Source organism: Mobula hypostoma, chromosome 3 (genome assembly GCF_963921235.1).
Source record: "Mobula hypostoma chromosome 3, sMobHyp1.1, whole genome shotgun sequence".
Taxonomy (NCBI): domain Eukaryota; kingdom Metazoa; phylum Chordata; class Chondrichthyes; order Myliobatiformes; family Myliobatidae; genus Mobula; species Mobula hypostoma.
The window spans coordinates 3,191,013-3,208,563 of NC_086099.1; the positions used below are offsets into that span (position 1 = coordinate 3,191,013).

The 17,551-nt window shown below is 46.7% G+C and overlaps 1 protein-coding gene across 1 annotated transcript in view; it reads right to left on the bottom strand.

Annotated features, from left to right (window-relative positions):
- Positions 1-17,551, bottom strand: part of LOC134343819 (lipoxygenase homology domain-containing protein 1-like) — a 345,249-nt gene that overhangs the window by 90,067 nt on the left and 237,631 nt on the right. The window contains exons 28-32 of the mRNA XM_063042573.1: positions 16,612-16,760; positions 10,045-10,149; positions 3,796-3,924; positions 2,443-2,607; positions 1,596-1,777 (exon numbers count right to left, since the gene is read on the bottom strand). Of these exons, the coding sequence (XP_062898643.1) occupies positions 1,596-1,777; positions 2,443-2,607; positions 3,796-3,924; positions 10,045-10,149; positions 16,612-16,760 (730 nt within the window). The remainder of the gene's footprint in view (positions 1-1,595; positions 1,778-2,442; positions 2,608-3,795; positions 3,925-10,044; positions 10,150-16,611; positions 16,761-17,551) is intronic.

A 17,551-nucleotide genomic window follows, 5' to 3' on the forward strand; every position in this document is an offset into this window, starting at 1 on the left:
TATGAAATATTGAGTGTCATAATACTGTGATTCATTCATTTTCTGACTTCTATTATTGTAAATGTGATCACTTCAATAAAAATTAGAGGCTAACTGTGTTCATTGTCTGAGTTTGATCGCTGGAAGCAGGCTAATAAAAATTAGGTGCAGTTGTGTAGCCTACATTTATAATTTGTTTCATTAGGTCTACATTTGTGTTTGCTAATGTTCGATTTCAAATGGTTTATTAATGGAAAGGGTGTGGCTCCCAAAACAATCTTAGCCAAAATAGCATTGTTTTTTTCTTTCTCTCATCACAACTTGCTTGTAGCCTACAACTGTAAGTTAATACCAATCATAAAAATAATGCTTGCTAGGCGATCTTCTTCATAAGAAACGAAATTCGTAAAGTGAAACACTTTGTAGTTACAGCAGAGACTGAGACACATGAGAGCAGGTTGAAAAAACGAAGGCAACGAAAGCTGTGGGAGCGTGCGCGCGTGCACAACTGATCTGGCCCGTGACCTAAAATGAGTTTGACACCCCTACTCTGGAACCTTCTCCTAATTCCACCATCTTGATTGGCTGACACAACGTCCCTCAGCTGAACATCACAGCTCCTGATCTAATCAAAGGCCAAGCACTATCAGCAGGACACACTGCTTTTACAGAAAGCTACTAATTGAAGTACCCTACAGCATTAACAATAAAAATCGTAACCGGGGCATTAACACATACAATGCAAAAATAAATGGCCTTTACTGGAAGTTCAAGAAATCAATGTTCATCAGGTTAGAGGCTACCCAGATGGAATATAAGGATTATAACATTGATTTCTCGAACTTCCAGTAATGTCCCCCATCTCCTTCACCATTCCCCATCCCTTTTCCCTCTCCCACCTTATCCCCTTGCCTACCCATCACCTCCCTCTGGTGCTCCTCTCCCCTTTTCTTTCTTCCATGGCCTTCTGTCCTCTCCTATCAGACTCCCCCTTCTCCAGCCCTGTATCTCTTCCATCAATCAACTTCCCAGCTCTTTACTTCAACCCTGCCCCTCCCGGTTTCACCCATCACCTTGTGTTTCTTCCTCCCCTCCCCCCACCTTCTTACTCTGACCCCTCATCTTTTGTCTCCAGTCCTGATGAAATGTCTCAGCCTGAAACATAGACTGTGCTTTTTTCCATAGATGCTGCCTGGCCTGCTGAGTTCCTTCAGCATTTTGTGTGTGTTGCTCGGATTTCTGGCATCTGCAGATCTTCTCTTGTTGTGATACCCTGGCCCTCTACATCTCTGTTCTAAAGGGATGTCCTTGTATTCAGAGGCTATGCCCCTGGCCCCAGGCTCTCCCACTTTTGGAACTATCCTCACCACATCCACTCTATCTCGGCTTGATGCTAACATTCTGTATGTGTTACTTGCATTTCAATATTCGATGGGTTTCAGTGAAATACCCTTCATTCTAAACTTCAGCAAGTACAGGCCGAGGTGTTTCAGAGCAGCCTGTTAGTTTGGCTGATGAGAGTATGATGTGATTATATACTTCATTGTCTTGGTGTTTCCTGTCTTCCTGTGAAGGTACACACATGGATTAGATGCACTGAAAGCAATTCTGCATACCTCTACAATGAACTTGTTGACGGCGCCTCTCTTAAAGTACATCTTCCGCTCTCGCTTGTTAATGCACAGTGACTTCCGGTGAGTGCAGATGCTGTCTCTGCCATACAGGACGATGAAGACGTCGGCGTCTGTCCCTGCCCCGTATATGTCAGAGGTACGTACGGTGATTTCGTAGGGGACAACTGCAACAGGAACAGGGAGAAGCACAGATTCAGCTCCTTTGCGTTTGTATTCTGGAGTTTGGGAACAGACTTCCAGAGGGGCAAGTGCTGTTCTGCCTGGATCCATTACTGAGACTCCCTGGCTGGTCTGGAAGGGCCACTGCACAGGATCGGTAAAAGCTGCAACAGGTCGTAAACTCACTCAGCTGTATCATGGGCGCCAGCCTCCCCAGCGTCGAGGCCACATTCAGAAGGTGAGGCCTCAGGAAGGCAGCATCCACCATTAAGGACCCTCATCACCCAGGACATGCCCTCTTCTCATCGTACAGGAGCCTGAAGACTCACACTTACCGTTTCAGGAACAGCCTCTTCCCCTCCACCAGCGTGAGCTCATGAACACCTCCTCACTATTTTGGTCCTTTTGCACTACTTATTTATTTGTAGATGTAATTACAGAATAATATATTTTAATGTGTTGCAATATACTGCTGCAAAACAACACATTTCACAACGTACAGTACACTAGCAATATTAAACCTGATTCTGATTCCGAATCCCCAAACCCCAGCAGAGCCTTCCCATTTGCCTTCATGCGATAAAATGTGAAGGAAGCAGATCATTTTGTCGCTGTGAGCTCAGACTGTTGGCAGTGTTCTCATGAGCTGAGGTAGCAGAAAGTAACGTACATGGAATGTAGTCTTTGGTCTGCAGGTCTGCAGGGAAAAGGTCCCTCACTATGTACCCGTCATCCTCAGCTTTATCCAGCCAGCGGCCACATGGGAATCGCAGCAATTGTCCAAGTGACGGGGCGTCAATTTCCACCCAGTCCAGAAACCAGCCAGCACATCCCCCTGCAAGGAGATATGGGAAAAAACAGTTCATGGTGAAAACTACATCAAGAAAAGTCAGGTCATGTAGCAACAACAGGGAACCATTAGTACTGAGGTGCAATGTAAAATAGTGAACTGTGCAACAGAGAGAGTACTGTCCAGGAAAACCCTGACCTGGGACAACCCAGAGCATCATGAATCCAGAGCACCACGTTCCTGAGACAATCAAGGGCATCGTGGTGCTGGGTCAATCTGGAGCATCATGTACCTGAGTCAATCCTGAGAATGGTGTTCCTGATTTAACTTAGAGCACTATGAATCCAGATCACCACGTTTCTGTGTTAGTCCAGAGCACCATTAATTCAGAGCTCATTGCTCCTGAGTCTTGTAGCAAAGAATGTTTCTGCAGAATTTGCATTTGGTAGATTGAAGGGTTTGTGCGCATAAGGACAGAGATTACATAGAGTTTATGGAAAAGGAAGGGTGAGGTTCGATCAATAACCAATAAAGATAATTTGCCCTCAAGTACATAGGTTATGCATGTTTATTTATTCTTTATTTTTAATATTTAGAGATACAGAACAGAACAGGCCCTCTTGGCCCTTCAAGCCCCAATTTAACCCCCACCTAATCACAGGACAGTTTCCAATGACTAATTTAACATACTTACCGGGACTTCTGCAGGGGGAATCTGGAGAATCCAGAGTAAACCCGCACATTCCACAGGAAGACATAAAAACTCCTTACAGAGGATGCTGGGATTGATCTCTGACATCCCGAGCTTTATTAGCATCACAGTAACCACGAAGCAACTGTGGCACCCCAGGTTGTAGAACAGGGAAGATGAGTTCAGAACAATAAACATCTTGGCAACCAGGTTTCTGCAGCGACCTGTTGCTGTCCAGCGTCTCTGAGGGCCCCTTCACTCTGAGACCTGTCCAGCCTGTCTGAGGGCCCCTGCACTCTGAGACCTGTCCAGCGTCTCTGAGGGCCCCTTCACTCTGAGACCTGTCCAGCCTGTCTGAGGACCCCTGCACTCTGAGACCTGTCCAGCCTCTCTGAGGGCCCCTGCACTCTGAGACCTGTCCAGCCTGTCTGAGGACCCCTGCACTCTGAGACCTGTCCAGCCTCTCTGAGGGCCCCTGCACTCTGAGACCTGTCCAGCCTCTCTGAGGGCCCCTGCACTCTGGACCTGTCCCACATGCTTACCATAATTATCATGTCCTATTCGGATCTTCTTCAGCGCACCAATGTCCACGGCCTCAATAGTAAACTCGTCAATATTTCCCTTTTCAAATTTATTTTTATGAGTTTTTGATGCCTTGAGATTGACAATTCCTAGAATTGGACACAAAAGCAGACTTAGGTAAATCAAATTCACTGAATATTGCTTTGAGGTGTATTTGTTTAGCCTCAAGAATCGGGCCTACTAATCCACAGAGTGGCAGCGAATTTTAATTACATTGGGAAACAGATTAATCTAAAATTAAGAAGATCTGAAGGAAAAGAGGAGATTTCACATTCACATTCATCATAAAGTCACAAAGTGATAGAAACCTATAGCACAGAAACCAGATCTTTGGCCCATCTAGTCCATTCCGAAGCATTTAAACCATTCAATATATTGAATTGCTAGTAGCATCAGTTATGTTATATGGCTCAGAATGTTGGACAATATCTAGTAACATGAGGAAACGAATTGAAGCAGCAGAAGTGTGGTTTTTGAGGAGGATGCAAAGAATATCATGGACGAAACAAATATCTAATGAGGATGTCACGAACAGAGCAAGCACAAAAAGAGAAATAATTTATGAGATCATGAAAAGGCAATGTAACTTCATTGGACATGTGATTAGGAAAGAGGAGTTAGAATGCACGGTAATTATGGGAAAGATTGATGGGAAGAAAGCAAGAGGAAAACAAAGACAAAGACAAATGATGATGGAGACAGCAGCCAGAGAACTGGAAATGAATACCAATGAATTGATCCACTTGACCTGAAACAGGAGTGTGTGGGCCACGGCAGTCAAAGCTCAAACTGGGCACGGCACCTGATGGTGATGATGACGATGATGATGATGATTAGCATCAGTGCAGAGGCAGCAGCTGGATCTTAGAACATTAGAAAGTTTTCGACAAGAACAGGCCATTTGCCCCAACAAAGCTTGCCAAATTCCTTTTCACTGAGTATGTTGAAATAACTATCGAGTGTCGATTTAAAAGTTTCTAAGGTACTACTCTTAACTACACAACTAGATAGTTTGCTCCATGTGTCCACAACTCATTGTATAAAGAGATGTTTCCTGATGTTAATCTGACATCTCCTCCTTCACAGGTCTCCACCTATGCTCCGTGTCCTTGATGACGAATTAATTTTGAGGTAGCAGCTGGACTGGTGTCTACCTTACTCATACCCCTAATGATTTCGAACACTTCTATCATGTCTCCTCTCATTTTATGTCTGTTTAAGGTAAAAGGATTTAATACTTTCAATCTTTCTTCATAGCTCATTCCCTGCAGAACTGGAATTAGGCTCATTGCCTTTCTCGAGACTCTCCAATGCATTCACATCCCTCACACAATATGGAGACTGAAATTGTACACATTACTCAAGGTGTGGCCTCACAAGCACAGTATACAGCTTCAGGAGAATGTCTCTCGACTTTAACTCCACTGAGCTCATTATAGAGCCCAACATTCTATTAGCCTTCTATTTGACTCTGGACCAAGCTTGTTCCACAGATTGAAGGCTCTAGCACATTTCTACAGATATACTGCGGAGAGCTTCCATCTGGTATGGAGAGGCGGACAGCTGCACAGAATCAGAAAAAGCTGCAGAAGATTGTAAACTCAACCGGCTCCATCATGGACACTAGCCTCTCTGACCTCAAAATGGCAGTTTTAAGGACCTCTGTCACCCAGTACATGCCCTCTTCTCATTGCTACCATCAGGGAGGAGGTACAGGAGCCTGAAGACACACACTCAATGTTTCAGGAACAGCTTCTTCCCCTCTGACAGCAGATCTCTGAATGGACATTGAACCCATGAACAGTAACTCTTTTTACTGCAGATTGTTGCAAGGAACATTCAGTTGTAATAGCAAGTGGCTTTAAATTTCCACATATTGACTGGGGCTTCCTTACTGTCAAAGGACTAGATGGGATTGAGTTTGTCAAATACGTTCAGGAAAGTTTCCTTAACCAGTATGTAGAAGTCCCAATGAGACAGTGCGATACTAGTTCTCCTATTAGGGAATGAGACGGCAGGTGAGAGAAGGGGAACACTTTGCATCTGGGTGACCACAATGCCATTAGCATCAAGGTAATTATGGAAAAGGATAGGTCTAGTCTATGGGTTGAGGTTCTAAATTGGAAAAAGGCCAATTTTAATGGTACCAGAAAGGATCTGGCAGGTGTGGATTGAAATAGCTTGTTTAATGGCAAAGGTGTACTTGGTAAGTGGGAGGCCTTCAGAAGTGAAATTTTGACAGACTTTGCATGTTCCTGTCAGAGTAAAAGGCAAGGATAACAAGTTTAGAAAACCTTGGCTTTTGAGTGATATTGTGGCCCTGGTTATGACAAAGAAGGAGGTGCATAATAGATATAGGCAAGTAGCAACAAATGAGGGACTTGAGGAGTACAAGAAATGCAAGAGAACACTTCAGAAATAAATCACGAGGGCTAAAAGAAGGCACGAGGTTGCTCCAATAGACAAGGTGAATGAGAATCCAAAAGGATTCTACAGATATGAAGAGCACAAGAATAGCAAGGGCCAAAATTGGTCCTCTGGGAGATCAGAGTGGTAATCTTTGTGTGGAGCTGAAAGAGATGGGGGAGGTGTTCCATTTGTATTTATTCTGGAGATGGATACAGAGTCTATGGATGTGAGGCAATGCAGCAGTGTGGTCATGGACCCTATACAGAATACAGAGGAGGAGCTGTTTGCTGTCTTGAGACACGTTGGAGGTTATAAACCCCCCAGGGCCTGACAAACTGTTCCCTCAGAAAAGGTAGGTAGAAGATCGAGGGGAGATTTGAAAGAGGTGTACAAAATTGTGAGGGTAAATGGAACGAGGCTTTTTGAGACTGGAGTAGAGAGGTCGTGGGTTAAGGGTGAAAGGTGAGAAGTTGAAGGGGAACCTGACAGGAAGCTTCTTCACTCAGAGGGTGGTGAGAGTGTGAATATGAGTTGCCAGCACAAGTGATGGATGCGGGTTTGATTTCAACATTTAAGAGGAATTTGGAGAGGTGCATGGATGGGAGGGCGATGGAGGACTATGGTTTGGGACTAAGTCAATGGGACTAGGAAGTTTAATGGTTTGGCACAGACTAGATGAGTTTAAAGGGCCTCTTTCTATGCTATAGTGTCCTATGACTGGCTGATTCAGCAGGTCAGGCAGCATCTGTAAAGAGGAATGAACAGTTGGCGTTTCAGGCCAAGACCCTTCTTCGGGAAGGGGGAAGGTCCCAGAATAAAGAGGCAGTGGGAGGGGAAAGAGTTCAAGTTAGAAGGTGATAGGTGAAGCCAGGCTGTCTGGGGGAGGGAGAAATGAAGTGAGAAGCTGGAAGGTGATAGGTGGAAAAGGTAAAGGGCTGGAGAAGAAGGAATCTGATCAGGGAGGAAACAAGAGGAAATCTGCAGATCCTGGAAATCCGAGCAACACACACAAAATCCTGGAGGAACTCAGCAGGCCAGGCAGCATCTATGGAAAAAAAGTACTGTCAATGTTTCAGGCCAAGGGGGGAGAGAGAAACACAAGGTGATGGGTGAAACCTGGAGGGGGAGGGGGGCTGAAGTAAAGAGCTGGGAAGTTGAATGTTGAAAGAGATACAGGACTGGGGAAGAGGGAGTCTGATAGGAGAGGACAGAAGGCCATGGAAGAAAGAAAAGGGGGGAGGAGCACCAGAGGGAAGTGATGGGCAGGCAAGGGGATAAGGTGAGAGAAGGAAAAGGGGGAGGGGGAATGGTGAAGGAGAGGGGGGTCCATAACCGGAAGTCCAGGAAGTCGATGTTCATGCCATCAGGTTGGAGGCTGCCCAGACGGAATATAAGGTGTTCTTCCTCCAACCTGAGTGTGGACTCATCACAACAATAGAGGAGGCTATGGATTGACATATCGGAATGGGAATGGGAGGTGGAATTAAAATGGATGACCACTGGGAGATCTTACTTGTTCTGGCAGATGGAGCGTAGGTGCTCGACAAAACGCTCTCCCAATCTACATTGGGTCTCACCGATATACGGGAGGCCACACCGGGAGCGCCGGACACAGTACATGACCCCAAGAGACTGACAGGTGAAGTACTCTCTGATCAGAAAGAACAGTGGGCCATGGGAGAAAGGAAGGGAGAGGGGCACCAAGGAGGTCTTAGGCAATAGGCAGGTGAGGGGAAGAGGTAGGAGGCTGGAGTGAAGAATAGTACAAGAGGGAAGGGGAAGGGGAAAAGAAAAAACAAAGGAAAACAAAGCCCGGAAGGAGAAATCAATGTTTTATACAGCTGTTTACATTGTAAACACATGCTTCTTTGCCTGTCCTGCTAGGTGCATGCTTTCATTGATTCTATAATTTAATGAGTTTGTCCATGAGCAATGAATCAGTAAGACCTAACGTAGCATGGGAGACCATGACACCGAGCACCTTCACTCCATCCATCAAAAGAAGTGGGAAGTCCCGGTGGCCACCGCTTTTAATTCCACTTCCCGTTCCCATTCCCACATGTCAGTCCGTGGCTACCTCCACTGTCGTGATCAGGCCACACTCAGATCGGAGGAGCAACACCTTACATTCTGTCTGGGTAGCTTCCAACCTGAAGGCATGAACATTGATTTTTTTAAACTTCCAGTAACGCCCCTGCACTTCACCATTCCCCATCCCCCTTTCCCTCTCTCGCCTTATTTCCCTGCCTGCCCATCGCCATGTGTTGCTTTGGATTTCCAGCGTCTCCAGATTCTCTCTGGTTTGTAACTTCCTGTTCCCCACTCCACTGCTACACCACCCAGTTGTGCTGGGCTTCACTCTTACTCTGTCTTCACGTAGAACACAGGACACAGTACAGCCCCTTTGCCCGCGATGTTGTGCTGACATTTTAACCTATGTCTAAGGTCTATCTAACACTTCCTTCCTGCGTCGTTTCCTCAATGCCTCCTATTGTATGTGTCTCTACCAGCACCTCTGGCAGCGCATTGTATGCACACACTACTCTGTGTGAAAAGTTTATCTTACACAGCCCCCTCTGCATTTTAGCAATCATCTTAAAGTTATGCCCCCTTATATTAACCATTTCAACCCTGGCTGCCTGCTCCCTTTATGCTTCTTATCATCTTGTACTGCTTCATCAAGTCACCTCCTAAAGTTCAAAGATCAAAATATATTTATTATCGAAGTATATATATCATGTACAACCTTGAAATTCATTTCCTTGCAGGCACCCACAGGAAAACAAAGAAATATTCACCTCTCTTTGGTCCAAACCGAAAAGCCCTAGCTTGCACAACCTTTCCTCTTAAAACAGGCTCTCTACTCCAGACAGCATCCGGGTAAATCTCCTCTGCACCCTCTCTAATCCAGGCAGCATCCTGGTAAATCTCCTCTGCACCCTCTCTAATCCAGGCAGCATCCTGGTAAATCTCCTCTGCACCCTCTCTAATCCAGGCAGCATCCTGGTAAATCTCCTCTGCACCCTCTCTGATCCAGGCAGCATCCTGGTAAATCTCCTCTGCACCCTCTCTGATCCAGGCAGCATCCTGGTAAATCTCCTCTGCATCCTCTCTGATCCAGGCAGCATCCTGGTAAATCTCCTCTGCACCCTCTCTGATCCAGGCAGCATCCTGGTAAATTTCTTCTGCACCCTCTCTACTCCAGGCAGCATCCTGGTAAATCTCCTCTGCACCCTCTCTGATCCAGGCAGCATCCTGGTAAATCTCTTCTGCGCCCTCTCTACTCCAGGCAGCATCCTGGTAAGTCTCCTCTGCACCCTCTCTGATCCATACAGCATCCTGGTAAATCTCCTTTGCACCCTCTCTAATCCAGGCAGCATCCTGGTAAATCTCCTCTGCACCCTCTCTACTCCAGGCAGCATCCTGGTAAATCTCCTCTGCACCCTCTCTGATCCAGGCAGCATCCTGGTAAATCTCTTCTGCACCCTCTCTACTCCAGGCAGCACCTGGGAAATCTCCTCTGCACCCTCTCTAATCCAGGTAGCATCCGGGTAAATCTCCTCTGCACCCTCTCTGATCCAGGAAACATCCTGGTAAATCTCTTCTGCACCCTCTCTAATCCAGGCAGCATCCTGGGAAATCTCCTCTGCACCCTCTCTAATCCAGGAAACATCCTGGTAAATCTCTTCTGCACCCTCTCTAATCCAGGCAGCATCCTGGGAAATCTCCTCTGCACCCTCTGTGACGCATCCACATCTTGCCTTGGGAGTCTGGTTCTAAAATGGAGAAATCCTCATTACCTGTGTCGTCCTTCTCACCAAACAGGATAATGAACACGTTGGCATCTGTCCCTGCGTTCTTTTTCTCGCCAGTTTTTATCTTCACGCTGTAGGTGGTGGACTGAGCTGTCGAAATATTTATACATCGGTTAATTTTTGGAAAGGGTCACATTTGTGGAAACAATAACTGAAATCAGACATGCATGAGATTGTGTAGATGCTGGAAGTTCCAGAACACACACAAAATGCTGGAGAATCTCAGCATCTACGGAAATGAATAAACAATCGACGTTTTGGGTCAAAACCCTACATCAAGACTGGAATAAGGAGGTGAGGAGAGGGGAAGGAGTTCAAACTGGTGGGGGATAGGTGAAGCCAGGTGAGAGGGAAGGTAGGTGGGTGGGGGAGGAGGGGTGATGGTGAGAAGCTGGGAGGTGATAGGTGGGAAAGGCTGGAGAAGAAGGAATCTGATGAGAGAGGACAGTGAACCATGGGGGTAAGGGAAGGAGGACAGACACTAGAGGGAGGTGATAGGAGATGAAAAGGGCTAAGAGGGGAACCAGAATGGGGCAACACACACAAAATTGCTGGAGGAACTCAGCAGGCTAGGCAGTATATATATGGAAAAAGAGTACAGTCGATATTTCAGGCCGAGTCTGATCAGCACGACTGGAGAAAAAAATAAGGAGGTAGAAGGTGGGAGGAGGGGGAGGGAGAAACACAAGGTGATGGGTGAAACCAGGAGGGGGAGGGGTGAAGTAAAGAGCTGCGAAGCTGATCGGCAAAAGAGATACAGGGCTGGAGAAGGGGGAATCTGATAGAAGAGGACAGAAGACCATGGAAGAAAGAAAAAGGGGGAGGAGCACCAAAGGGATGTGATGGGCAGGCAAGGAGATAGGGTGAGAGGGGAAAAGGGAATGGGGGATGGTGCAGGTGGTGGGGGGGGAGGGGTCATTACCGGAAGTTCAAGAAATCAATGTTCATGCCATCAGGTTGGAGGCTACCCAGACAGAATATAAGGTGTTGTTCCTCCAACCTGAGTGCAGACATCCCACCTCTCCTGGAAGTTCCAGGAGTCTGTCCTGCATATTGATAGCGGCTCCCTGACGCCCGCAAATTATATACAATGTCCTGGAAAGGATTTGAGAGAGAGAGAGAGGAGAGAGAGAGGAGAGAGAGGAGAGAGAGAGGAGAGAGAGGAGAGAGAGAGAAAAAGAGAGAGAGAGAGAGAGAGAGATAGAGAGAGAGAATATCCCAATTGGTCTCTCTTTGTGCTAAGTAGACCTATCAGTTTTCTCTGTGGCGGGCTTTACAGTCAATCTCTCTCTCTCTCTTTCATTGTCCATCAGTTCAGTTTAGTGTCCTGCAGCACCATGGCAGAATGTTCCAAAAAAAGAAAATATAAAACGTATTTCACCCCAGACTGCACTAACGTGTACGTTGACAGTGTTGCTCGCTGCACTGTTTGCAACAGTGAATTTTCTATTGCCCATGGTGGGTTAAAATGTAAATGACATGTTGAGGTGAGTTTAACAGATGTCATTCGTTCATTAGCATAGCTAACACTATTTAAACTAGCTGGCTAGCTGCTAAGGAGCTACTCTATTGATGTCCTAAGTGATGAGGCCAAACTACGAAAGTTTGCCAGTTGATGAATTCTGGGGGAAGTTGTCCAAAGTAAAATCCGTGAGCACAGGGCAGTTGAGATTCAAAGAGCTCTGACAGTTGGTGAAGTTGCTTTTGGTGCTGCCAAATTCTAATTGTGATGTAGAAAGGGCATTCAGCATGGTGCGTCACATTAAGACAGAATTCAGAAGTCAGCTGTCTTACAAAACACTTGTGAATCTGATGTCTTGCAAAATTAACAAATTCATTGAGACAGACTGCTATGAGGTTGAGACTTCCAGAAAAATGCTTAAATCTGCCAGGCAAGCCACATCACAGTACAAGGAAAGTTTGCAAAAGAAATAGAAAATCTATTTGCATTAACATTTAGCTATTAGCATTGAGACTGTCTACAAAATACTCAGCAAGGAATTATATATGTGTGTAAGTAGTTTCAATATGTGATCAAATAAATTGTTGTGTTCTTTCATAATCAAATGTTCTGTATAATACACCCTTGGAGGTCGACGGTGGAGGGGGGTAATACGGGGTTGCAGGGGACGGGGGTGGTGGTGCTACCTCCCTGAAATGAGTTTTTGCGGGGTGGGATGTCTGTGAGTGAGGCCTCATCACGACAGTAGAGGAGGCCATGAACTGACATGTCAGAATGGGAATGGGAAGAGGAATTAAAAGGGATGGCCACTGGGAGAACAAGCTGCTGGGGACTGTAGGGACAGCAGAAGTGAGTCAAGAGCTTTGTGGAGGGGGGGAGATGGTCAGTGTAAGAGGTGAGGGGTTGGGAGGGGACAGGGGCTGGAGGTAACTAAGGAGGGTTGAAGATGACAGACAAGTTGATGACCTTAAGACCATAAGACAGTGGGATAGATTTAGGCTATTCTATTGTTCCAAACCCCCCAACGTTGGAGCCTCCTACCTCCATGGGGATGACTGCCCTCCCCCGCCTGACTGTGACAGCAGGTTGGGTTAAGGGACAGCTGGAGAGACCACATCAAGGCAAGGCTGCTGGACTGGACGGTATCAGCCCAGCATACTGAAGGCCTGTGCGAGCCAGCTGTCTGGTATTTTGTAGCACCTTTACAATCTGAGTCTGAGCCAGGAAAAGATACCGGTGCTGTGGAAGACTTCCGACTCGGTTCCTGTACCCAAGCAGGTGACTCCATCTGAACTTGATGACTACAGACCGATTGCCCTCACATCTCATGTGATGAAAGTGTTTGAGGGGCTGGTCCTGACTTACCTTGGACCACAGGTGAGATCTTCATTGGACCCTCTACAGTTTGCCTACCAACCTCCTGTGGGAGTGGATGATGCCATCATCTACCTGTTGCAGTGAGCTCACTCCCACCTGGATGGTGCTGGTGGCACTGTGAGAATCACATTTTTGATTTCTCTAGTACCTCAAGAAGCTGCAAAGGATGGGCATAGACAAATCCACTATCTCCTGGATTACTGACAAGCTGACAGATAGACCCCAGTTTGTATGGCTGGGTAGTTCTCCGTCTGAGATGGTGGTGAGAGGCACTGGAGCATCACAGGGGCTGTCCTGTCTCTGTTTCTGTTCACACTGTACACCTCAGACTCTCAGTACAACTCTGAGTCTGGTCACTTGCAGAAGTTCTCTGATGACTCTGCTGTAGTTGGTGCATCAGAGATGAGCAGGAGTCGGAGCACGGAGGACTGGTGGACAGGATTGTGGAATAGTGATGGAGGAATCACCTGCTCCTGAATGTGGCCAAAACCAGGGAGATGGTGATTGACTTTAAGAGGAAGAGGACTGTGTCGAGGCCTGTATACATTCTGGGAGAAGACGTTGAAGTGGTGGAGGAGTACAAGTACTTGGGGGTTCACCTTGACAACAGACTTGGCTGGAAAACCAACACCAAGGCTGCTTACAAGAAGGGGATGAGCAGACTCTATTTTCTAAAGAAGCTGAGATCCTTCAATGTGTGCAGCAGGTTGCTGAAGATCTTTTACCAGTCTGTTGTAGCGAGTGCAGTCTTCTTTGCTGCTTTATGTTGGGGGAGCAGCATCGGTGCTGGTGATGCAAAAAGACTAAATGAACTCATCAAAAAGTTTGGATCTGCCTTGGCTGCAATCCCAGCTCTTTTCAACAAACTGTTATCCACTATGACCAATCAGTCACAACCTCTCCATGACCTACTGAATAAGCAGCAGGGCACGGTTCTGAACAGACTCATTCAGGTCCCCAGTCGCAAGGATCATTACAGAAATCTTTCCTACCAAATGCAATAAACATATATAACAGTTCATCTCTGTACAACACATACAAAATGCTGGAGGAACTCAGCAGGCCAGGCAGCATCTATGGAAAAGAGCACAGTCGACGTTTCGGGCCAAAACTCTTCGGCAGGACTGGAGAACAAAAAGCTGAGGAGTAATTTGAAAGGTGGGGGAGGGGAGAGAGAAACACAAGGTGATAGGTGTAACCTGGAAGGAAGGGATGAAACAAAGAGCTGGGAAGTTGATTGGTGAAAGACAGAAGGCCATGGAAGAAAGAAAAGGGGGGAGATGCACCAGAGGGAGGCGATGGACAGGCAAGGAGATAAGGTGAGAGAGGGTAACAGGGATGGGAAATAGTGATGGGTGGTGGGGAGCACTACCGGAAGTTTGAGAAATCGATGTTCATCCCGTCAGGACGGAAGACACCCAAAGGGAATATAAGGTGCTGTTCCTCCAACCTAAGTGTGGCCTCATCACAACAGTGGAGGAGGCCAAGGATGGACATATCAGAATGGAAATGGGGAGTGGAATTAAAATGTGTGGCCGCTAGGAGATCCTGCTTTCTCTGGCAGACAGAGCGTAGGTGTTCAGCGAAACGGTCTCCCAATCTATGTCGGGTCTCATCAATATACAGGAGGCCACACCAGGAGCTCCGAACACAGTATATGACCCCAACATGAAGTGTTGCCTCACCTGGAAGAACTGTCTAGGGCCCTGAATAGTAGTGAGGGAGCAGGTGTAAGGACAGGTGTAGCACTTTAAACCTACTTTCCAGCATTTTTTCTCCAGTCCTGCTGAAGAGTTTCAGCCCGAGACATCAACTGTACTCTTTTCCTAAATGCTGCCTGACCTGCTGAGTTCCTCCAGCATTGCTCTGGATTTCCAACTTCTGCAGATTTTCAAGCAACACACATCAAAGTTGCTGGTGAACGCAGTAGGCCAGGCAGCATCTCTCGGAAGAGGTGCAGTCGACGTTTCAGGCCGAGACCCTTCGTCAGGACTAACTGAAGGAAGAGTGAGTAAGGGATTTGAAAGTTGGAGGGGGAGGGGGAGATCCAAAATGATAGGAGAAGACAGGAGGGGGAGGGATAGAGCCGAGAGCTGGACAGATGATTGGCAAAAGGGGATACGAGAGGGTCATGGGACAGGAGGTCCGGGAAGAAAGACAAGAGGGGGGGACCCAGAGGATGGGCAAGAGGTATATTCAGAGGGACAGAGGGAGAAAAAGGAGAGTGAGAGAAAGAATGTGTGCATAAAAATAAGTAACAGATGGGGTACGAGGGGGAGGTGGGGCCTAGCGGAAGTTAGAGAAGTCGATGTTCATGCCATCAGGTTGGAGGCTACCCAGACGGAATATAAGGTGTTGTTCCTCCAACCTGAGTGTGGCTTCATCTTTACAGTAGAGGAGGCCGTGGATAGACATGTCAGAATGGGAATGGGATGTGGAATTAAAATGTGTGGCCACTGGGAGATCCTGCTTTCTCTGGCGGACAGAGCGTAGATGTTCAGCAAAGCGGTCTCCCAGTCTGCGTCGGGTCTCACCAATATATAAAAGGCCACATCGGGAGCACCGGACGCAGTATATCACCCCAGTCGACTCACAGGTGAAGTGATGCCTCACCTGGAAGGACTGTTTGGGGCCCTGAATGGTGGTAAGGGAGGAAGTGTAAGGGCATGTGTAGCACTTGTTCCGCTTACACGGATAAGTGCCAGGAGGGAGATCAGTGGGGAGGGATGGGGGGGACGAATGGACAAGGGAGTTGTGTAGGGAGCGATCCCTGCGGAATGCAGAGAGAGGGGGGGAGGGAAAGATGTGCTTAGTGGTGGGATCCCGTTGGAGGTGGCGGAAGTTACGGAGAATAATATGTTGGACCCGGAGGCTGGTGGGGTGGTAGGTGAGGATCAAAGTTGCTGGTGAACGCAGCAGGCCAGGCAGCATCTGTAGGAAGAGGTGCAGTCGACGTTTCAGGCCGAGACCCTTCGTCAGGACTAACTGAAGGAAGAGTGAGTAAGGGATTCTGCAGATTTTCTCTCATTTGTTCATCTCTGTGTGACAGGAGAACATGCATCACAGTACAATGGTCTCTGTTTTATTATTTCATACATTGTTATTGCATATTGGTAAATTATTGTATGTTATTACTCTGTACTTTATTAGTAGCTAATAGTATTATAATTATTATATTTATGATTATTATTTATTATTGTTGCTAAGTGTATTTTTAAACGTTGCTGCTGTAATGAAAAAATTCCTACTCGGGATCAATAAAAAATTATTATTACTATTATTATTATTATTATGATTCAGCGCATCAAATCTGCTCCACTGTTCCATCATGACTGATTTATTTTCCCTCAACCCCATTCTCCTGCCTTCTCCCCGTAACCTTTGATGCCCTGACTAATTAAGAGCCTAACATCTGCATTAAAATATACATAAAGACTTGGCCTCCCCAGCTGCCGCTGGCAATGAATTCCACAGATTCATCACCTCATCTTGGTTATCAATGGATGTCCCTCTAGATGGATGGGGCAGTGGTGGGGGGGAGTGATTGAGGACTGAGGAGGTGTGAAGATGTGGTGGTAGTGCTGGATTACAGGAGACGGGTGGGTGATGGATGAAGGCGGAGACAGATGTCGAGAATGTATGCTGTTTGAATTCAAAAGTTCACCTAAGACCTGCCTAGGTACGGACATGGTTCTTTCAATAACATCTGTCACCTTTTTGTTCCAAGCCTAGCGTTGCCTGAGCCTGTCCGTCTGTGTCCATATCGTTATTCAGGAACGCCTCGTCGACAGGAACCAGTTCCCTGGCTATCTGGCCGTCATCCTCGTCAACAGCTAACCATCGCTCACACGGGAAGAAGTACCTGGTAATGAGGAAGAGAAACCCGTATACCGAAGATAGAACAAGTTCTGTGGGCCTACATCCCCACGATGGTGGCTTTTCATCTCCACTACAGCTTCAAGTGGATGAATCCATCAGAAAGATTGTCCGTATTACTGCATGCTACCCCTTAAGCTGTCAGAAAGTGCAATAATAGTATTTTTTACAAATGAAGGATCTCCAAAACTTGACTAATTCCCTAATTGGTACAGAGGGTTCGTGGAGTTGTGGTTAGTGCAGAACGTTGTCGTAGGTTACCATGGGACATTGAAAGGATGCAGAGTTGGGCTGACAGGAGGCAGACAGACCTCAATCCAGAGAAGTGTGAAGTGGAAGGTCAAATTCTAAGGCCGATTACATGGTTAACTGCATGATTCTGTGAAGGAGTAGAGAGACTTTGGGATCCATGTTCATATATCCCTCAACATTACCACATAAGTTGATAAACTCCAAGGTCTCTCTGTTCCTCCACAGAATCTCACTGTTAACCAGTAACTCTGCCTTCAAATCTCATACAGACCATAAGACAATTGAGGAGAATCAGGCCATTTTCCCATCGAGTCTGCTCCAACATTCAATCATGGCTGATCCTTTTCTCCCCTCCTCAGCCCCACTCCCCGGCATTCTCCCCGTAACTTTTGATGCCATGTCCAATCAAGAACCTATCAATCTCTGCCTTAAATACACCCAACGACCTGGCCTCCACAGCTGTCAGTGATAATAACTTCCACAAGTTTATCACCTTCTGGCTGAAGAAATTTCTCCACATCACTA